At 38.3% G+C, this 24302-nt stretch overlaps 1 protein-coding gene across 1 annotated transcript in view; it reads right to left on the reverse strand.

The window, feature by feature from the left end:
• Positions 1-24302, reverse strand: part of TRABD2A (TraB domain containing 2A) — a 56497-nt gene that overhangs the window by 9704 nt on the left and 22491 nt on the right. The window contains exons 3-4 of the mRNA XM_072126549.1: positions 2651-2797; positions 970-1144 (exon numbers count right to left, since the gene is read on the reverse strand). Of these exons, the coding sequence (XP_071982650.1) occupies positions 970-1144; positions 2651-2797 (322 nt within the window). The remainder of the gene's footprint in view (positions 1-969; positions 1145-2650; positions 2798-24302) is intronic.

Consider the following 24302-nt stretch of genomic DNA (forward strand, 5'->3'; position numbering starts at 1 on the left):
TTTCCAGACAGTGCGAAAAAATTTTTCAGCATGGGCTATTTTTTTCTCACATGCAAACCATAGATGGCCATAGAAGTCAATGGACACAGAATATTTTATTTTTTTGTGCAGCGATCATGCCCGTCTGAAAGAGCCCAAGAAGGTCACCAGTCCAGTTACACACTGCATTGATAAACATAACTGTTTTGCATGATTTTTTTAATGTGGTTTTGAATCTTTGAATGGCAATTTTTGACATGTACTTTCAATTGTGACAGCTCTAGAAACCGTTCCATAAAAATTCATGAAGTCAGTTTTTTTCTCTTCCACCTGTCACTTGAATGACTGAGCAGCTGCCGAAAACCTGCTTAGATGCTCCATGCAATGTGTTACGTAGTTTCTTTCTTAGGCACTAGAAGTAAACAGAATCTTGTGGCTCTCACACAAGGCTTGCTAACCAGTGGCTATGTATTTGTCTATCAATGTAATAGCACAAAGGCTGCAGCAGAATGCAGGATGACATCTTGGAGGATTAAAGCACTTTGTCCATTCATCCATCTATCTCATGTATCTCATGTCTCTTTTTTTTTTCTCTCTGTCTCATCTATCAATGTTAAATACCTTCCACAGTATGCTACTAATCACAAAACACCCCTAAAACCACACTAGATGCAAATTTTCGACTTAGTAGTAAGAACTTGATGGAACTCTAAGACAGAATCTTTGTATGGGCAAACTAAAGGGTAATAGCATTATCCTCTGAAGAGAGTATGACCCTTAATTATGGCTGGCTTTCCCATTGGGCAAAAAAGACTGATTTCCATATGCAGCCCTAGGTAGAATGGTCATCGTTGGGTTGCAGTAGAACTTGGATAATAAGTTATCCTACACTCCATGCTATCTGATGAAAGATTGTACATATTTTCCTTTTTTATCCTGCCACTGTTACTGCCTGCTTTGGGTTCATGGGTAAATGTAGTAGTATCTTACCTGCACCAAAAGCAAAGAAAAAGCTCTTTTCTGGAAACTCTTCCAGGAGATCCTTCACTCTCTTCCCCATACGTTCGTTTCTTTTGTAAATTAACTCTTGCCGAAAATAATGATCAATCTCTTGTGCAGTTATTTGTTCCTGTGGCGGTAGTGTGGCATTTATAAAATTAGGCACCTGAAACAGATAATACAATTGTGTAAATAGAGGCAGCCACAGAATAGCTTATAAACAGGGTCAGCCTTACATTACTGTGGTCTGTGGTAGTATAAAAGGCCATCATAGCTAGGCAACTTGTTCCACTCAATTCGGGATACTTCTGGTCCAGGAAAAAGGCAAGACATGTAGTGCCTCCATTGTATTCACTACCAGTATTCCTTTATATCATGATTGTTGAGGGATGTAAGTTCATATTGGGGATTGTAAATTATGCAATTATTATCAGAATTACCTCTACTGCAAAAGGAAGAGATGCAGGAGAAGAAAAGACTGATGGACATGCCGCTGCTGAGAATGTTGTTTCATTTACTAAAATATCCCCAACATGTTTCTGCTTAATAGAGAAGCCTTCCTCCGGTGCCAATCATTGCACATGATGAAGGCTTCTGTAAGTATCCGAAACGCATTGTGCATATTTTATTGAATAAAACAACGTTCTTAGCAGCGCTATGTCCATGGGAGGGTTTACTTCACCTGCATCTCTTCCTCCGTGTTCACACAGATACTAATCATGGTGTTTTGTTCTATGCACTCCTAGGCGACTCTATTACACATATGCCCCATTTAAGATTGAACGAGGTGAGCCTCCATTCGCTTTACCGGCACCTATCTATTGACTCCTGAATGTTCTGCTGTCCTATTTCCTCAGATCTTTGCTTCCCTGAGCTATTTAGGCTTTACAGGTGTAAACATACTGCCCAACGTATTCTATTTCCTGCAAAATGGATAATCCCACAAAAAACTTTTAGAAATGTATGTATGTATATATATATATACAAAAAATAAAAATTGAAAAATCCAGAGCAGCACAACCCACAGTGGGTGCAAAAGATCCCTTGGCCAGGGTCACATAATATAATCCTTAGGAAAGAGGCAGCACTCTACCCCGTATAACGTGAAGCGGGGTGAATCTTTATTCCATCAGTGCAACGTTTCTGTGTGAACACACACCTTTTTCAAACATTGCAATAAAGATTCACCCCACTTCACGTTATATGGAGTGCTGCCTCTTTTACTAAGGATCATATATATATATATACAAAAATGTTGTCTATTGCCATGAAATATCAATGCTGTTCAACATACAGAATTATTCATAAGTAGATTTTGGCATATGCTTAAGTGGCCACACACAACCCATTTGTTGAGATCTGTGCAGCTTGCATGCTCTGTCTCTTGTGAACCTCAAATTGCATTTAAAAAGAATAGTAATGTAGCATGCAGGGTTATATTGAGGTCACATCACTGTAACATCACATTTATTTGCCAAAGCTGCTAGGTTTAGTTTTCTACAAATTAGTAGTAGGAGTTAGTACTAAACCTAATGCTTCAGATTTTTCTTTGTTGTGTAGCAATAGTTCTAAGTTCTAATTATGATGCAAAGTGCAGATAAGTATATTATCTCCTCTTGAGCACTGCAATTTCCTACATGGATAATGTTAATAAGAAGATCTGTAGACTTACTTGAGAAGAATCATGGTTAAATATTATGGAGTTCAGGTCTCCACAGTTGTAATGTTTAATGAGGTCCTCCGTTGAGTATGGAGCTTGGAGACTTCCAGCACGTAGGCTTTCCTGCTGCAAAAGGGTTTGATTTAAAGCAAATATTACCTGCAAAAATATAAATCATAGGCAAGTCATTATGATCTGTGACATATAAGTATTTTTTTTTTCTACAGGAAACATGCTTATACAACATATATGTGCCCATACACCGTCAATGGCTACGGTATTTTTTACATTTTCCAAAAGGAGAGGTTAATATAAAATTGTCAGATGAATGTGATTTGGCTTATTAAAATTATTAAAAGTATAAGGTATATAACATGTCTGATTCTTAAGGTCTCATACACCTGACCGTATGCATTTTTCTGTCCAGTTTTTATGGAAGTTTCCCGTATTTCACCCTATGTTACCGTAAGCGAGCCATATCCCTTAAAAAAACAGTGGGCTGGCAAATTATGTTACTAGCTTGGTCCAACCACAAATATTGCCCCTTGACTGGCCCAGAATCCCTTTTCTCTTTACTGAGAGTGTGGTTAGACTCCATTGCTGTTTCTTGCTGTGGATTCTTGCTTATACCTGCTCTTGCAATGGCATACAATCCTGCTCACGATCTGCTCCTGGACTGACATGTGCGAAAACATTTGCAAACCCCTGCCAAAAAGTTCATCCCATAAGTGAGGGTCTCCTGGACAACTCCACTGAAAAAAGGCACGTATACAGCCCATATATTTTTTTTTACAGTCCCATAGACTTCTATAGAGACAATGGGGCACATTTACTTAGCCATCCGCTGGAGTTCACTAAAAGTGCATTGTCCGACAATAATGCACTGTGCCGCAATTCACGTGCGTCCGATATCCTGCACGTGTCGCTTCCCCACTCAGGTCTGACATAGTTCATCATCTTTTTAGTGTTGCATGTAAGTGCTTGGGCTTGTGACACAATTTGAAAGTCAAATCCCGCGTTCAGTCCGAATCAGGCGGATTGTCTGACGCCTCCCCCCCATTTTGTGTTGCATGGAAGCCAATTCAGCTGTGCAAAAAAGGATAGCGTGCGCCAAAATCCAAGGGCAGACACTAGTTAAATACCTGTGCAAGTTGTGTATTCCCCAAAAAAGATGCACAGACCAACTAAACTGAGCAGCGCAACCATTATTAAATGAGCCCCATTGGACAGTAAAAACATAAAACTTAAACCATAAAACACTTTCTATGATTTTACATTGGTCGCCATATTTCCCATTAAAATAAATTGGGACATTTTTAGGAGGTATAAATAACATTACAGTGGCCGTTTTTACATGGTAAAAAAAACAGTTGTGTGCATGAGGCCTAATTGCTTATGGGAAACACAGGACACCCCCAGACACAACAGATGGTTAAACAGCACCATTGAAAACATTAGAACTGCAATGTTAATGGAAGGTGTAGGTGGAACTTACTGTTTTTGGAACAGTCATACATAGTTCTATATCTTATATCTTATAAAAAATTTATTATTTTTAATATTATGAAGCAGAAGAGAGTTTTGCAAGACCAGACGTGGCAGGGCCTGTTCTTAAATAGAATCAGCAAGACGGCAGACTCTTCAAAGTTTAAACAATGTATTATTAGATTTTTCTTTTGTGATGACCCTGGTTTTAGAACTAAAGCTGTGAGCATGGTTTTCTGAAGCATAATCTAATAAACTGATTGACTTGACAAGCAAAGTTGAGAATGGACAAACAGAGAAGATAGGGCAATTGATTGAACAGATGTGAGCGTTTTTGTTGTGAGGGTCTCAGAGCTGGCGGGGTGGCGATTGGCTCATTTAAGTTGCATAATACCATAAGCCTTTCATATGCAGATGGACTCTTTGATCCTATGTGGATAAAAGGGCAAGGCAGGGGGTCTTTTGTCTTAAAAAAAGAATCAAATGTCTGATGGACCCCTGTTCCTCTCCCACCCTCTTGAGCTAATATAGGTTCACTAACTGTCTTTGCAGAAGGAACGTGACAGCTGCAGAAATACAGCCAGAGAATGCAATTTTGTTTGTCTTGAGGTCTAAATCTGTTTGTATATTTTGACAAAAGTCACAAATTGCATGCAACCATATTGCTACCATAAAATAATGCTCAGTATTTATATTAAAAGAAACTTAATTAATATTCATATTATCTTCTATTCTCTTCTTTATAATTCTATTCCAAAGTAAAAGAGAAAGAGGACAGGTGTTTCTACGGGATACTGGGAAGAGCTGGTTGACTTTTAATTTTAACACTTATCTCCAAGGAAAATAAAGAATCAGAGGGGTTAGGCTTCACAGACCGTCCACAGTGCAGAAAAATGACTCATAGTCATACATGATGCAAGGAGTCCCTTCTTCCCTGCTACATAGCAGGTGTATAATACATCCTGTCAAGGAACCTTGCTTTTCTTGGCCTTCCATGGCCTGGACAAACATTTATCAATTACCCGTTGGTCCTATTCTTCTCCATAAAATCAAATTTCTTATCTTTTTCCAGATATAACTTTACACATTTCAATTCAAACATTGTGACTCCTGTTCTCTCCACTTCAGGTCTGTCCAAAACTGCAGTAGTGAAGCTCGTTTTACTTTTTTTTTACCATTTTTATTTTTGTTTTTCTTGTGCAGCATGGTATCAGACAGAATGGAGCTGCAAAGTGTTGTATCATCTATTATTTATTTCAGTCGGTGTAACAACTTGTAAGCTAGCCTCTTTTTTCTATGCTAAATAGAGTAATATTTAAACAGGCAAGTTTCCCATTTTATGAAGTTGATGTCCCTGAAATCTCACGCATAAAAGCTCCCACTTTAATTTGTTATTTAGCATCATTTTATTGCTTTCATCAGGTTGCATCGTCCAAGACAACACCGTGCCAGCTTTCTGTGTTTATTTGGCTGACATTTACATATAATTTCATTTGTTTGCCAAATAATTAATAGTCTCAAAACTGGAGAGATGTGTCCAAGGAAATTCTGCAGATACACAAAAGAGTAATTCTAATGCAGTGCCAAAAAGCCAATACTTGACAATCTTGGTCCGAGGAGTAATATCCAGTAAAATGTAACCCATGTCTTTTATCTGATTAGATCATTCTTTTTCTTACTTCCAATGATTGAGTCTTTAATGTACTGAAAAGACCCAACTCTATTATTTCGTGGAGACATCCAATGGGTGTGACTAGCTAGTGTTGGTGCAGAGACTTTGGTCATATCTGGACCCCAAAACATCAGAAAAAACTAAAAGCTCCAATGGCTAACGTAATATATAAATGGAGGACGGTGGACAATGTAGCTCAGATTACCTAGTTGCACTATTTTTAATGGATCCTCTGTACCACCAAGGACGATGACGTAAGCCGACAACTGGGACCGAGTCTAAGTGGCATCCAGTTTTCACCAGAGCCCATCGCAAAGCAGGATGTATTTGTTGCGGCGTGATATCACCAGGTCGTTCCACAGGCGCGACTTTTTCCGCAGTGATGGCCAAGGGGTAGTACAGAAACATAAGGCAAACGCTGCTGGAGCCTGGGCAAGTGATTGTCACATTGGGGCACGCGGAGGTACAGGGGTGTGACCCGGGATATGGGTCGCAGGAGCACCCGTGACACACCCTAGATAGATTTTTATATCAGGCCCCTATAAAAAAGAACTTATTGTCCTAAGGTTTAATATTAGTTGAATACAACCTCATTTGAACTATATGACTTATCAGTCTCCCCTCTGACATTATTTTGTTAGAATGTTGGCCCTATGTTCTTTACAACATTGCTTCAGGCTATTGAGTTTAGTAGAGATTTGTTTATGCAAAGCTCTCTTAAGGTACCAACACAGCATTTCTGTTAGGTTCAAGTGTGGACCGAGCATTTGCAACACCTCAATTAAGTACTTTTTCTCTCTCATGTTTTTTGAAGATATGCTGATCTGCTAGGGGTCATTGTTCTATTGCATGACTTGGTTTGACCAAGCTTTAGCTGTTAGCGTCATGGCTTCAAATTTAACTTCAGAATACATTGGTGTATTGAGGGGTTTATGGTTGACTCTGTGGCTACAAAGTGCTCTAGTCCCTCGGCTGCAAAAGAAGTTCAAACCATCATGCCATCGCTACCATGCTTGACAATTGGTATGAAGTATTTGTTCTTGGTGCTTTTAAATTGTATCGATACACAATACTCCAGATCAGCAAACTACAAAAGCTTCTGTATTTATCAAGGTGGTCACACTTGCTGATGATCAGTATATCAAGAGCATTTGATCAACAGCACATGGCTACTAGCTACCTTTTTTATTCCTATGCAGGGAGGGTGTACCTAGAGTACCAGGCCTATTGTTTAATTGTTCATCTGAAATTGTATTTGCCTCATTTTAAGACTTTTTATAATTCAGATTATGTTCTGAACAGATTACAACTGGGCAAGCACTGGCACATTGCAAAATGGTTAATGGTAACTAAAGTAAAATTCAAATTTATTTTCAACACAAAATTCTAAAAAATCATTGGTACAAATTTAAAATGCACATCAATAAAAGAACTTTCTATTTCATGTGTCATCAAAAAGTCTTTTTTTTCCTTTTTTTTAAGTTCATACAGTAGCAGTGGAATAGCTGTGGTAAGTACTTCAAGAGGACATATATCCACCATATAATTAATAATAATTCCTATTTATATAGCGCACACAGATTACGCAGCGCTACACAGAGTTTTGCCAAATCAGTCCCTGTCCCCAATGGGGCTCATAATCTAAACAACAATGTATTTGGAGTGTGGGAGGAAACCGGAGGACCGGAGAGAACATACAAACTCTTTGCCAATGTTGACCTGGGACTAGAACCCTGGTCCCCAGCGCTGCAAGGTAGATAAGCACTACGCCCCCTAAAAAATCCACACATATATCCACAGTATAATCCAAGCCATCTACATATTGGTGTGTGCACCCTCTGATCTGTTTTTCTTTAAGATTCTTATGCCGTTGTTTTTAAGAAAAAAAAAAAACCTTAGAAAGTATGCAAATGAGTATGAGGGGCTTCAGGCTCCATTAACACCTGTGGAGCCCGGAGCCCCTCAGTCTTGTATGCATAATTTTGAAAGATGGAGCACACACCAGTATATCAGTGCGTTTGGATTACAATCCTGGTGGTCGATGTCCTACTTGCCAAAGTTATTCTGCTGCTACATTGTTGCTATATAACTATATGTGGACCAATTTGGTATGCTTTGTGCAGTGCTGTGTAATCTGTAGGGGCTATATAAATAAAGAATTGTTATCTGTATGAACTTGAAAAAAAAGACTTTTTAATCACACATGAAATAGAAAGTATTTTATTTAAGTGCATTTTATATTTGTACAAATGACTTTGATAATAATTTGATTAATGTCCATATAACTTCATTGGTTATTGGGATTAGATTAGGTTACTGAAGAATGAATCTGCACTAACCAAACTGGTATTGTATAAAAGTCATAATGGTTAATGGTCTAGGAACCACTTCATACACATCGGATTACCTTCACAGTACACTTAGAGTAAGTGAGAAATATATCAGTATTGCACTCAGAATAGAGGTAAAAACTTTTCCCCCAAAATATTCAGTAGTGAAAAGGTGTTTGATACAGTTAAAGGCCAAGCAACAAAGCTGATCATAGTTGGCCCATAAATTCTGCTGACTCTAAGGTCCCTTTCACACTTGCGTTTTTCACGCACGTTTTCTTTTAACGCGCGTTTAAATCTCGACATGCTTTACTTTTGCAAGTCACGCGTGTGAAAAACGCACCATACAAGTCTATGGAGATGCATCAAAAACGCATCGCACTCTGAGACACACGCAAGTGCAATGCAAGTGCAATGCGTTTTTCACACATCAATTGCCATAGAAAAGATAGAGCTCAGCCCTGAGTCCATTTCACGCGCGTTATCTGCCCGTAAAAAACGCATTGAAATTGCATTGAAAACGCGCGTGAAAAACACTGAACAAACTCTGACTGAAAACTGATTGCACTCTGATGCAAAATGTGCGTTTTTCACTGACCAAACCCTGATCGCACACTGATCAAACTCTGACGTGATCTGCAACGCAAGTGTGGAAGGGGCATTACTCTATCACGACTCTTTACATCGCCAGTCAGGAAGTTGTGTATGGAGAGGGCTCACGGACATTCAAATCAAAATTAGACTTGGCACTGGATTTAAGACCAAATAAAGAAAAATGTTGAGAATTGGTAAAATCTGCATAGTTTCATGATTTCTATGTAATTTCTGGCACCAATCACGGCAGTTAACCTCTGCTGCTTGACGCCGCCATCTTTAAATGCCAGTTGTCGCCCACCATGATGTAATTTGAGGGCATTGATCATTTCATTGACAGCTGGGAGCCTTTTAAAAGCTCCTATAACTGTCATTATTAGCCATGTTTGCAGCTCTGGGAGTCCTCTTCTATTGTCATCAAGACATGAGTGGAGCTTACCCACCCATGACACAAGCTACAAACAATGGACCACATGAAAAGCACACATTCGTTTACATGTAGCCTAAGACTGCGTTCACATGTGGATTAAAAACACAGCAAAAAGGCAACTGGGATGGGCTTGGCCAAAACACATATGCGTTTCCTCTGAAACAGATGCATTTTGAAATCTTTTGCATTGATTACACACATTACTCGGTGGAAATGTGTTTAATACCCATTGTGTGAATTCTGCTTCTATCTCCCATGACGTGTGTTGACAAGAAGTGCTCTGTATGTTTCTCAGATCTGTTTGGAATCACAGGTGTACAAATAAATAGCAAATGAGAGCAGAGTAAGGGCCCTTACACACTTCAGGGTGTGATGAGTACATGAACTGACATGCTGAGTTTCAGTGACCCTGTCAGCATGGTCACTGATCGTGGCAGATAACCTGTTAGGTGTCGTGTTTGCACCCGACCACGACACCTAAGAGGCCACCATGACATCATCGGAGGGCGCTTATCATTGAAGTGACATGTGACCTTTTAAAAGCTCCCACAGCTGTCATTATGATTTTTATATTACTTTCTGTGTAATACAGTGCGTAATTTAGAAGCAGTATCTTTAAAATATAATGCAATACAGTTCTATATATTAGTGATCAGACCAAAAAAGTTTTTAAAAATACGGAAAGAAAAATAAATTCAACCCGTCCCTTTCTCTAAAACAACATAACCCCCCACCCTTTTCCCTAGAACAAAAGATAAAGAAGCAAGTAAAATCATAACCATATTAGATATTGGTGCATCCCAAAACATCCGGTTTATTAAAATCTAAATTTAAATGCCTGGATGTCCAAATTGCCACTTTTTCGCCATTTTGCCTGAAATTAAAATTTTCATAAAAAACGATTGAAAGGTTTTAGAAATGGTATCAATAAACTGTAATCCCATCCACAAACCACATCTCCATACACTGAAATATGAAAACTTAATGAGTGTCAGAATATGGCGATGAAAGTTTTTTTTTTCAATGCAAGGTTCTACATGCTTAAATTACCGTATACAAGTATAAGCCGAGGCACCTAATTTTAACACAAAAAACTGGGAAACCAAGTTTGCGGTCATACATACGTCCCCATACGGTACTGTGAATGCAACCTTACTAGTTATTTAGAACAACATAGGATCTACCAGTGAAACTTGGGGGAGGGTGTAGAGTAGTACAGCCATATCTGGGCCAAGGAGTCTTGAGGACTTGTAAGGTATTTCTTTCCCATGAAAAGTGACCAGTACTGGTAGTAGACGATGGTCTGGGGCAAATTTTTTATTGGGATCCAGCAGCTTCAAGCTATGGCTCTTAAAGGATTTTATGATAATCTATACTATGGCCCACATTTATTAAAAACTGTGCAGAGTGCACCAGATTCATGAATTGTGGCGCTCCAAAAGAGCGGGCTTATGTCTCTATTTAAATACATGCAAAATACATACCAAGTAACAATCAAGAATATGTGAAATGTACAGAGAATGCTCTTAGAAGTTCCAGGCCACATCTTTTTTAAGTGGTGTAAAATACACCTTATATGAGCAATTATGCACATTTCTCATTAAAGCTATTGGAATAATAATGGTTTGTATTCAAGGGGACAAACTGGTATAGAAAAATTAAAGGAGTATTCCAGGAATACACTTGTTTCTCTATTATTATTGACACTGACATTGACATTATCACCCCCATTTTAGTTTGGCTTCAAAAATAGTTTTTACTGAATTAAAATAAGATGACACATTAATAAGAAAGTAAAGTGTCCCGTTCTATTCATGACAGTCCATGCTTTTTGCTATGCTGCTATGTGTAATGCATTGGTTTAATTTTTTTTATGTTGAAGAGCTAAATCAGGCTTTTGTGGAATGAAGGATTATATATAGTACTTTGGTACTTTTCTTGGTTGATTAATTGCATATTCATCAGTGTTAACGATCTCTGGCATTTGGATCTCAATGCAAATACGTGTTCCAAACAGCTCATCCAGCTCTCTACCCTCAGCGTGCACCCTGCTTCAAAGTTATTAAAAAAATGTTAAACTGAGTTTGAGCCAATGTACCTAAGACTAGCGGGTTATGTACACCTCAGGGCAGTTCTGAGAAGGCTGCAAACTTTTTTGTCATGTTTTAGTTTCTACTGTATAATGTAAATGTAATTGTATTGTAGTATATAGTATGAGTGATCCGATCCTAGGGTTCAAATGCTTATGGAAAGTTAAAAGAAATATATAAAAATCTGAAAATTCGAATCAAAGTACACTAGAATGCACATAAAATTCTCATCATAAATGCCAAGTCCATCAAAAAATAAAAATACATATAATTGTCCTGTATTTCAAATGGAAAAGAAATCCAAATCAATGTTTTTTTGCCATAAGTGATCCATATTGTAGATTGGGTGCAGGTCACCATCTATTGTTACCAGCGACATCACCTATTAGTACTCTCGATATAAAATCCCATACACCAGCGCCAAATCCAAAATACTCTTTGGTGTTTTTTTGCCATTTCCCCACCCATGAATTTTCCTAAAAAGTGATCAAGAGGTGTAGAGTTCCAAAAATGGTATCAATGAAAATATCATCTCATCCTGCAAAAACCTTTCATAGCTACGTACACTGAATTATAAGAAGGCGGTTAGACTATGGGAATATAGATACATTTAAAAGGTGTTAAAATATAATAAAAACTATATCAATTTGGTATTTCACTGATCAAAGAATAAAGGCATATAAGAACATGGCACTATTTTTTTTTATCAATTGCACCACTTCTAGAACTTGTTTCCAGCTTCCCAGTGCATGAAATATTAAACACATTGTAACAGATGAGGTGTAAAATCTCCATATACTGCCGTACTGTAGTATGGCAGTATATGGTATGATCAGACAACCCCGGGTTAAAGTACCCTAGGGGGTCTGAAAAATAAAAGTTAAAAAAAATTAAAAAACCTAAAAGCTCAAAACACCCCCTTTTCCCTAGAACTGATTTATAATAATGGTTTTTCCCAATGTTGAATCCCGTAAGCAAAATAGCACCCAAATGTCCGAAATGCCACTTTGCAACATATAAAAAATGTGATAACAAGTGATCAAAAAGTCATAAAAGTCGCCAAAATGGTAGCAAAGAAAACGGCAGCTAGTCACAAAAAAATTGACACATCACAAAGCTCCTTACACTGAAGTATGAAAAACTTGGTATCCTCATGATCGTACCTACCCAAAGAACAAAGGAGATCTGAAACACTTTTTCACAGGATTTGGAATTTAATTCCCACTTCTAATGTGTGTGTAAGTGTTGGGGGCAGGAAATTAGGTTATTTACCAATACAAACGGTCCCCTCATTAAGGACACCAGACTTACAGACCCCTAGTTGAAAACTTCTGTAATGAAGTTTTATTGATACTCCATAGTCCCATTACAGCAAAAAATGTTGAAAATCCAATTATCACTGGGCCAAAAATTTTTTTGTCTGGAGCCACAATTATAAAACATACAGTTCTGAATTACATACAAATTCAACTTTAGTACAAATCTAAAGAACCTATCTTGTACGTAACCCATGGACTGCCTGTATACATCTATTAAACTTGCCTCTGTAGCCAGTTTTGGCCTTGAAGGGTATCTTCCTCCAGGATGAAGGATTGTAAGACAAGCACACTGACATACTGGTGTGTGCCCATCTGGCAGGATCTGCTCTTCTTTAAGCTTTCTCTGCCCTTGTTTTTAAGAAATTAACACCTATGCATGGGACCCCTCATTTGCATCCTGCCAGTGTTGGCACATACCAATTTTTTACACCCAAACAACTCCATAACTAACATTTCTTAAATGTCTTCTTTATATATGCATGGGTTTTAAGCATCCTCTCATTTTTTTTGGATGTTAGGAAGCTTAGATTTTTTATTTATTATAGAAATTACATACCTCAACATATGAAAAAACACTTTTTAAGAAGTTTGTCAACCGCTTAGATGTTACACAGGGGTTAAAATAAAGTGGAGATGCGATTTAGAAATGGCAAACTATTACAATTGAATGAAAATTTTAATACCCAATGTCTCCCGATATCCCATATGTGGCGGTAAACTGCTGCATGGGCACACAACAGAGTAAAGAATGGAAGGATTGCCATCCCGAGTAGATTTGCATGGTGCCAGGCTATACATTTAGGGGAATCTATAGCTAAGTGATGAGATTTTCGTAACTCTTTCTTGGTGTAGGAAAAGAAAATCATAAATTCTTGTTTATGACTTTTAGCTTTTTTTGGCTTATCTTGTATATTCTAGAATCGCCATCTTTTCAGAGGAATAACTTATCTCTTTTTCGGTTGAAAAAACTGGTTAAAGGCTTACATTTTTTGATCACTTTTTGTAACATTTTTTGTGAAGGGTATTGTTGACAAATCATCTTTTTCGAAAAAAATGTCAGATTTTTGTTCACTGTATGTTTCCAATAATTATGAGTTTTATCAGTTTTATTGTACAGATTGTTACAGACTCAGCAATACCAAATATGTGGGGGCATTTTTGTGTATTTGTGGGTTTTTTATAATTTATTTTTTTAATAGGAATGTGCTATTTATTAACCCCTAGGCGCACCAGGACGTTATAGTACCTCCCAGTGGCTAGATACTTAACGCACCAGGACGCACTATAACGTCCTGCTTCTGGCACCGGCTCACGAATGGAGCCGGTCCCAGAAGCAGCGGCTGTCAGCTGTCTAGTACAGCTGACACCGCGCTGTAACACCCGCGATCGGAGCCGACTCCCTTACCTAAGGGTCTTACCGGGGGATCCGATCCTCTTCTGGGCAACTCCGAGGACTGGCATGTGCCCCGGAGCTGCCCGCTCTCCCTGCCAGTCAGACCCCTCTCGGGTCTGACTGTAAACTGTCTGAGCATGCGCAAGCATGCCAGACAGATTACACTGCTCTACAATAAAATAGTATTGTAGAGCAGTGTATTGAACTTGAACCAGCGATCAGAGCATTGTATGTATAAGCGATCAAGTATGTATAAGTAAAAACATGCAAAAACACTTAACACTACACATTATAATAAACAAAAAATAAATACATAAAAATATAAGCCCCTAAAAAGTCACTTTCCCATAAAGACACTTAATAAAGTATAAAAAACACAAAAAAAACCTGCATATTTGGTATTGCCGCTTCCGTAACAATCTGCAGAATAAAACAGTGGACCCGCACGGTAAACACCGGAGGAAAAAATCGCAAAAAACGTTCCGAAAAAAGATAATTTTTAATTAATACCCTATAAAAAATGCTCTACAAAGTGATTTAAAAAATTTTATGCACTCTAAAATAAGCCCACTAAAAAGAACAAATGTTCTCGCAAAAAATAAGCCCCTAACCAGATTTGTCAGCCAAAAAAATAACAAAGTTATGCATATGAAAAGATGGTGAAGCTAAAATGAATAAGATTTTCTCCAAATTAGTTTTTATTCAGTACAATTGAATAAAATACACAAAACCCCCACATATTTGGTATCCCTGCGTCCGTAACAATCTGCATAATAAAACAGAATCGTCATTAGATCCGCAAAGTGAACCTCGTAAAAAACAACCTCAAAAAACTCTCTCTGAAAAAAAGATGATTTTTTATTAAAAAAATGCTCTAAAAAGTGATTTTAAAAAGTGATGCAATCTAAAATAAGACCACTAAAAAGAACAATCATTCTTGCAAAAAATAAACCCTTAAACAGATTTGTGAGGTGAAAAATAAAAAAGTTATGCATATGAAAGACGGTGATGCTAAAATGAACAACAATTTTGCCAAATTACTTTTTATTCAGTAAAAATGGGAAAAAATAAAAAAAATATATAAATGAAGTATTTTCGTAATCGTGGCGACTCATAGAATAAAAATAATAAACTATTATTATTGTATGGTTAATGGCCAAAATAAAAACACATAAAAATTTCCCTAAAAATTTATGATTTTCATTTCCTCCACCAACAAAGAGTTAATTAAATCTCACCAATTAGCTATAGATGCCCCAAAATTATGTACCAGAAAAGTGCATCTCATGTGGCAAAAGAAATAAGCCCCTATAGGTCCTCAATAAAAAAAAGAAAAAAATTATTGCCTGTACAATGTGACATAGCAAATCTGATTTGGATGGCACCTCCTTCCCTTCTATGCCCATCCGTGTGCCCATATAGCAGGTCACCACCACATATAGAGTATCAGTGTACTCGGGAGAATTTGGGTATCAAACTTTGTGGAGCCTTTTTTCATTTAATCCATTGTAAATGTTTAATTTTCCACCCCAAAATGAGTGTATTGTGAAAAAATATTACAATTTGCAGACTGCACCTCCATTTTGTTTTAACCCCTTTAAAAGACGTAAAGGGTTAACAAACTTCTTAAAAGTGTTTTTTCATACGTTGAGGGGCGTAGTTTCCACAATGGGGTAATTTATCAGTCTCGCTATTATTTAGGCCTCTCAGTGTCAATTAGAAGTTGAGCACGTCCATCTAAATACGGGTTCTGGTGATTTTACAAAAAATTGGAAAAATGATACCTAAATTCTGAGCCTCATAACATTCTAGTAAAATATGTGGAATCTTAAAAAACCATCCAACATAAAGCAGACATTTGGGAAATGTAAGTTCTGCATTTATTTGGGTGCTATGACTATCTGCAACAAAAGTAGAGAATTTAGAACGTTGAAAATAAAGAATTTTTCAAAATTTTTGCCAAAAGATTTCATCCATATTTTTAAACTAATTTGAAGTACAATGTGTCACGAGAAAACAATCTCAAAATCCCCTGGATATCTCATAGCATTCCAAAGCTATAACCACTTATAGTGACACAGGCCAGATTTGAAAAATGGGGCCACGTCCTTTAGGCCAAAAGAGGCTGAGTCCCCGGCCTAGGGGTTAATTAATTAATTTATTTATTTTAAAATGTTTGTCTTTTTTAGCTTTTTTTCTTTTACTTTATATACACTTTGAGATGAAGCAGCAATGCTCTTACATAATGGGGGAGATTTACTTCCCTGGCCCATTTGCGATCCAGCGGCGCGTTCTGTGTGGTGGATTCGGGTCTTCCGGCGATTCACTAAGGCAGTTCCTTCAACGTCCACCACATGTCGCTGCTGCGCTGAAGTTCCCCGAGGTCCGCACCATGCTATACTTGGTGAAAGCAAGTGCAAGTCCCGCAACACTTTTTTTTTTTTTAAATGCGGCGGTTTCTCCGAATCCGTCGGGTTATTGTTCGGCCACGCCCCACGATTTCTGTTGCGTGCATGCAGGCGCCGATGCGCCTCAATCCGATCGCGTGCGCCAAAAACCCGGGTCAATACAGGGAAAAACTGAAATATTCGGGTAACACGTCGGGAAACCGCCCTTAGTAAATGACCCCCAATAAGTTACCTAATATCCCACCCCCACACTTATACATTTTTACTGAACTTCTCTGCATTTTTTTTGCTGCACCATGATTGTTTTGTAGACAAAAACAATGGGGATAGATTTATGTCTTTATTGTCCATGGTATTCAATCACTGCAAAGCTTTTTTATGTTGTGCATGGGAAATTAAAACAGTGTTGTGATTGGTTCCCTATGTCCAATGGAATGCCCCAATCTGTTGCAGATAGTGCACTAATTTGCAGATCATTGTGGTCAGTTTTGTCCTCCTATGTGCTGAAGTAAAATATGCCCAAGCAGTCTACAAACTTTCAAACCTACCTCTTATTATTGCATTTGGTACTTTGGAAGCTTTACAGGCAAAGCTATAATTTACAGAAAATTTTTATATAAAATAGCTTTCCGTGAACCAGGGGGGACCTGTGTCTGCTTGTGCACTTGCATTTCTCACACCTTATTTCTATGAGAGATGCTCATGTAATTAGCAGTGCTGTAAAGCAAAGGGCAGCACAGATAGAAGAAAACAGGTGCACTGGCAGAAACAGAACCTCCCCCTTTGCGCTAAGAATCTCATTGCCATAAAAATAACATGTCTTGTAAATAACAGGTTGCTGCAAAATAGGAAAGGTATTTCCAGAAAACTTGAAATGTCCCCTACATAATGTTGTTTTACTTGTGTGGGGATTTTTGAGCCGATAGCCTCCCTAAAAAATAATCAGTAGAGACCATTTGTGGTAAACCATTTTGTGCTTAGTCATTGTTCTTTTCTTATATCTGCACAGTTGAACATTTTAAAAAGATTTCTAAAGCCTTGCAGATAATGAAATTCACTTTACCTGTCACAGATGTCTATAACATTTCTCTTTCTGCAAGGAAAATGTACAGTATTCTGTGATTACTGGCCATTTGTATTACCACCGGCATCAATGTAGTGTACTACAGCATGAGAAAAAACAGATGTAAATGTCATTTTTGACAAGTGCAATTTGTCCCCGTATATAAAAGCAATGCAAGTAAAAATATGGCATTAAGAAGGTGAAGAAGGAGGTAGGCTGAGAATTATTCTACACAATCATCTGTGAAAGAACAGAGAAGTTGTGGGTATTTTAGCTGCTTCAAATTTACATGAGTTCTGTCTGGTTTCCCAGGACTTTTAAGGCCTATATGCCTCTAGAGGTACTAGAGGTCAAGGCTTACATGATACATTATAACCTGTTGTGTTAGCTTGGATTTTATACTATCGCTTGGACTTCACTTTCACTACATAAGATGGCTCAAAGAACTTTAAAGGGGTTCTCCAGTGACAAAGAAAATTAGGCCCTATCCACAGGAGAACAGGAGTCCGTTGTATCCCCGCTGTACCCCAATATGAAAAAAGCAGTCGGTCATGCATGCAACGGCTGTTCCATACATCTTCATGGCAGTGAGGGAGATAGCTGAGCTCCATACTCAGCAATCTCCATCAGCACCATAGAGATAAATAGAACAGCCAGCGCATGCGCGAACCCCTTTAATTGCTAAAGTTTTACCATTAACCCTTTAAGGACCTGGCCCTTTTTTGTTTTTTCATTTCTATTTTTCACTCCCCACAATAAAAAATCTATAACTTTTTTTTTTTACACATAAAGAGCTGTGTGACGGCTTGTTTTCTGCGTAACAAACTGCACTTCAAAGTGATGGTATTTATTTTTCCATGCCTTGTACTCGGAAGCGAAAAAAAAAATTCCAAATGCAGTGAAATTGGTGAAAAAACACATTTGTGCAGTATTCTTGTGGGCTTGGATTTAACGGCTTTCACTGTGCTCCCCAAATGAACGGGGTTAGCAAATTTGTATAGGTTTTATAAAGTTTTCATACATTTACAAAAATTAAAGCCTCCTGTACAAAATTTTTGGCACTAATAACTTTTTCATATTTTGTTGTAGGAGCTGTGGCTGGTATCATTTTTTGCAACTTCTGATGAAGTTTTCAAGGCTAGCATTTTTATGACTGTATGACATTTTGATCACTTTGTATTGAATTTTTTATATCATTCAAAATGGCAAAAAAGTGTCATTTTTAAATTAGGGCGCTATTTTCCGTTACAGGGTTAAACGCAGTGAAAAACCATTATTTTATTTTGATAGATCAGGTCATTTTTGGATGCGGCAAAACCTAATCTGTTTATGATTTTTACTGTTTATTTATATTTATATCAGTTCTAGGGAAAGGGGGGATGATTTGAATTTTTATGGTTTTTTATTATATTTTTTTTAACTTTTTTTTTATTTTTACTTTTTCTATTTTTCTGAATCCCTAGGGTACTTTAACCCTAGGTTGTCTGTTTGATCCAATCATATACTGCCATACTACAGTATGGCAGTATATGGGGATTTTCATCCTCATACATTACATACATCTTCGGAAGACCCAAGGCTGTCATGGCAACCGATCGCCGCTCACCGATGACGTCACGGGGGAGCGTCAATCTCCAACAAGATGGCGGCGCCCACGCAGGTGTTATGGCAAACACTTACAGGCTATGGAGAGGGCTCATCCTGTGAGCCTTCTCCATGCACCCGTAGCCGACCCGTCACATGCTTTTACATCACGGGTTAAGGTGCAAATTTAACCAAAATAAATGTTTTAACACAACATCATCATCAGAAAAAGTAAGCCGTGTTTGAAATTTTCTTCCAACAGTCACTCAAAAGATCTTTCATCCATATGAAAAGTTTCTTTAAAAAAATTATACCAGATCACTGGCTGAACCCTCTTCATACTCACTGGGCGTTTGCTTCAAAATGAAGCCAACGCCCGTAGCTAACACCCACGATTGGTGCTAGCCCTTTGGTGTTAAGGTGTCAAAGGTGTTAACCTTTTGATCGTCGCCGGCAAAGCTGCCGGCGCCATTAACGAGCCATGATGTCATCGGGGAGCGGCGATCCTTTGCCATGACAGCCTCGGGTCACACAAAGATCTGAGACTATCATTATCTAATTCAAATCACCTCCCCTTTCCCTAGAAGTCATATAAATATAAATAAACAGTAAAAATTATAAACATATTAAGGATCGCCGCGTCCGAGAGTGCCCGATAACTTTTTTTCACTACATTTAACCCAGTAACGGAAAATAGTCCAAAAAGGTATTTTTTGCCATTTTGAAAAATATTAAAAATTCCATAAAAAGTGATCAAAAGGTCATATAGTCCTAAAAAAATGGAAGCATTGAAAACTTCATCAAAAATTACACCACCTACAGCTAGTACACCAAAGTATGAAAAAGTTTTTAGTGCCAGAAGACGGCAAAATGAAGAATTTTTTTTGTACAGGAGGTTTTCATTTTTGCAAATGTATGAAAACATTATAAAACCTATACAAATTTGGTATCCCCATGATCGTACTGGCCCAATGAATGAAGTAGACATGTCATTTTGGGCTCACAATGAAAGCCGTAAAATCCAAGCCCACAAGAAATGGCGCAAATGTGTTTTCACTGCATTCTGAATTTTTTTTTCCACTTTCCAGTATATGGCATAGAATATTAAATACCATCAATATATGCCGAAAACAAGCCCATACACAGTTATTTACATGAAAAAATAAAAAAGTTTTACATTTTTGAAGGTGGGGGGTGAAAAATAAAGATGCAAAAAAACGAAAAAGGGCTAGGTCCTTAAGGGGTTAAAGGCATGTCATAGATCTATCAAACACCATCGATCAGCACTACATGCACCAAGGCAAGCTTGAGGCTACCCTAAATTCTAGTTCAGCAGGAAAAGTATATAAAAACTGTCTAAAACCCTTTAATGCAAAGCATTTGAGACATTCCATGAAAGAATACTGTAGCACACAGTGTGATAAATTGCTCATAAATTCATCTGCATATAACAGTTATAATTGAATTTAGGGAACAAAATGAGGCTTCAGCTAATATCTTGTAAATAAAATGTTTTTCAAGTGAATGTACCATGTCTTTTAATACATGTACAAGGCCTTTCACTTTTCTTTTGCTGTAAGGATATGTTGGTCCCTTTTTTGTGCACTTATTGTTGGGTGCTTAACCTATAGAGGGGGGCTGGGATAAAAAGAGTTTAGAGTACAGCAGATGCCTTTTTTTTGTCAAAGACAAAAGTGCCACTGCCATCATCTCCACTTTTCAGAACTTTCATCCAACTTGGATCAAAGCTGCACTTTACATATGAAAGGCTTATAGTATTAAGCAACTCAAATTAACCAATCGCCACCCTGTCCACATTGAAGTCTGCAAAGCTAAACTCTCACATCTGTTCACACTCTTGCCCCTATATTCTGTTTCTCTGCTCTCTCTTCTAAAAGGGTTTAAAGCCATTTAACTTCTTTATTTATAATTTCGGAAACATTGCGAACCTCATGTAAATGGCTCAGTGCAGAACAAAACCCTCAGGGATCTTGCATATTTGATTTCACAATCTCCCTGTCACATTGGTCAGCTTACAGGAACACATATCTGATTTCCATTTGCTACCTGAAACATCTATGCTGATGATTAAACTTTGTGCTCAATAGATATGTAAGTCAATAATCTTACTTTGACATGCTAATACACCCCATAAATGCCTTTAAGACAAAGAATAACATGCACTTTCCTTGATTTAGGTCCTGTGATACTATTGAAACTGACAGCTGGCTGTGCCCTCCTATACTTGAGGCCACCTAAAACATTCCTCATTTAGCAACCTTTAAAGCCACGAGTTATAAAGGCCTGTCACGGTAAAAGAATTCCTTTGTTTGGAAACATTTCATGGAAGAGAAAGGAAGAAAATAATTTTTTTAGTTTTTAACTCATTGCTGCTCACCAACGGATATATCTGCCGCTGTGATCTGTAAATTATCGCTCAGCAGCGGATATATCCGTCAATGGCGAGGGTCCCATAAATGACTTCATGTCATGTCACAGTCGGTATCGATAGGGGACATCCCTCCTCTGACATCACACGACTGATCTGAATGGTCCTGTGAAGGCACTGTCATTGCCCGGTGAATTCAGACTAACCATTAACAGAGATCTATGTCTGTAAGTATTCTACCGCTCTACAATGCCTCTATTCTGCTATTGGAGTTGGAGTGCAGGATACTTTGTGATCTGTGATGTACTGTATCACAAAACACCACTATCCCTTCTCTGTTTATTCCCACAATGTATGTGTGTGTTCACAATCATCTTGTTTATTATCACCCCATTCATCCGTTTTTTCCTTTCCCCAAACTGCACTTTAAAGTGCGCTGTTTTAGTACTATCTTGCATTTGACACACTTTTAAGTGCGCCGTGTAAGTAGTACTCTGTGATTATAGGAGTAGGAGTGGTAGTTGTAGTAGGAGAGCAGGAGTAGGACAAGTGCACGCCGTATTTGGAGAAGGGAGTAGTGCACGCCGGGTTAAGAGGAGAGAGGAGTTATGCTGTCCCACAAAACATATACATTGGAGGTATACAGTTTTCTTGCCTCCTATACAGAATCTGCCAGTGGGGATGAATATCCATTTTTTTGTCATCCCTGTCATCCCTTAGAGACCCAGAAGAACCCCTGAGCAGGCTCCTTATGATTTCTGCTGAAGAAGTGCCTGGGAATTCTGACCCCACATGAGTGACCCCCAGTAACTATGCCCCTCAGGTCGCTGAGATACACATAGACAGGGCAGGGGTCAGATCAGTGGACTTTTTAAAGATTTTTTTAGTGAGGAATTAATTGGTATGATAGTATACCAGACAAATCTCTATGCTGCACAACATATTGCCCCAAACCCTATTTCTTTTTATGCACAACCCCACAGGTGGACCTTCTCACTACAGGAGAGATGGAGAAATATTGGGGCATAGTACTGCTTTTGGGACTGGTAAAAAAGCCCACAAGCAGGGACTATTGGAGCAGATATTTTGTACCACATAGCGATGTCCTGCACGGTGAAGAGAAGGATGCGCTTTTTAAGCCATCCATAAAATTTTACATTATGTTGATAGCACACAGTGCCCACCCAGAGATTACCCCAGATAATCGTTTATATAAGGTCAAGCGAATCATAGACCATCATATACCACCTAGAAGTACCTATCTATTGAGGAATCCGTGGTACATTTTAGAGGGAGACTTAATTTCTATCAGTATCTGCCAGATAAGAGGGCAAGGCATAGGACACACTGCACAAGAGTACATCAGGGTATAGATACAACTTCAGGGTATATGAAGGGAAGGACTCCAGAATAGAGCCCCCCTGAATGCCCTTTCCTGGAATTGCTGGAAAAGTAGTTTAGGATTTGGTGTACCCACTCCATCATGCAAGTGCCTTGCTTCCAGAAATACTGCGGCATAAGGCACTGTAAGATAAAATCAAAGAGGTCTCCTGAAGTCGTCTCTTGACCAAAACTTAGAAGGCATGAGAGCCACTAGGCAGCAACTTGCAGGACCAGGTGCTTCAGCCATATGATGCCAGGCGGAAATCGAGTGTTTGGTACAAGAAGTTGGCCATGAATATCACTAAGATGGGCACAAGATGCCATCGCAGCATAGCATAGTAGTGTAGTTTCCAAAATAGGGTCGGTCCTCAGGGGTCTCTACTGCACTGGTCTCAAAGGGCATCTACAAATGCTTCATGTTGCCAAAAAATATGTAAAATGTCTGTGGTCCACATACCAGTTCTTCCCTTCTAATCCCTGCCAGCCTGTGAAACATTTGTATCCAAATCGGCCTGACAAAAACCCAATAGCACTAATTCCCTTCTGCACATCGCTGTGCACTGAAAAAGCAGATGACATCCACATGTGAGGTATTGCTGTACTCAGATGAAACAGCCCAAACATTTTGGGGTGTATTTTTTTTAACCTCTAATACCCTCTGAATGTGTACATTTTAGGGCTAAATGAGAAAATTCTTATAAAATAATTACAATGTAAAATTTTCCACTTCATTTTTGTTTGATTCCCGAGATACAATTAAAGGGTTATCAGACTTCCCAAATATTGATTTGAATAGTTTCAGATGTTATGTTCATAAAATGTTTTTTTTTCAGGGGGTTTATAGTACATAAGCCTTTAAAAGGCACTTCCAAAGTAAATTGGTCACCAAAAATATAGCTTTTTTTCAAATCTCTTGAAAATCTGAGAACTTGCTACTAAAACTAAAGACCTTGTAACATCTGTAAAAAAATGGAAGTAAAAAGAAGACCAATAGTAAAAGTTTTCTGCAATAAAATGAAATGTGCGTTCTTCATAATTTTTACCACAAAAAACCTAAGCGATCAGCAAAATTATACAAGTAACATAAACTACAATGTGTTATGAGAAAACAGTTTCAAAATCACGGGGATAAGTTAAAGTGTTGAAAAGTTATTAACACAGGAAAAGACACTTTCATTTTTTAAAAAAGGGCTGAGGATTTGGCAGGTTGTCCCACTTGCTGATGAATGGGGTTCTCAGTGATGGGACCCCCATGGATCAAGAGAATGGGGGTCAGATGTACCCCCGTCTCACCTCAAGATGGCCGAAGCACCGGTCGCGCATTCGTGGGCTGCCCCATTCATCTCTATGGAGCTGATGGAAATTGCCAAGCACTGTATTAGCCCATGGATGTGTGATCAGCTGTTTTGGTCTTCCCGGGGTGCAATAGGGGTACATCGGACACCCATTCTTGTAATCCTTGAGGTTCCCATCACAGAGACCCACACTGATCAGCAAGTTAACTTGCTTCGTGGGACAATCCCT

This window comes from Engystomops pustulosus, chromosome 1 (genome assembly GCF_040894005.1).
Source record: "Engystomops pustulosus chromosome 1, aEngPut4.maternal, whole genome shotgun sequence".
In the NCBI taxonomy this organism is placed as follows: Eukaryota; Metazoa; Chordata; class Amphibia; order Anura; family Leptodactylidae; genus Engystomops; species Engystomops pustulosus.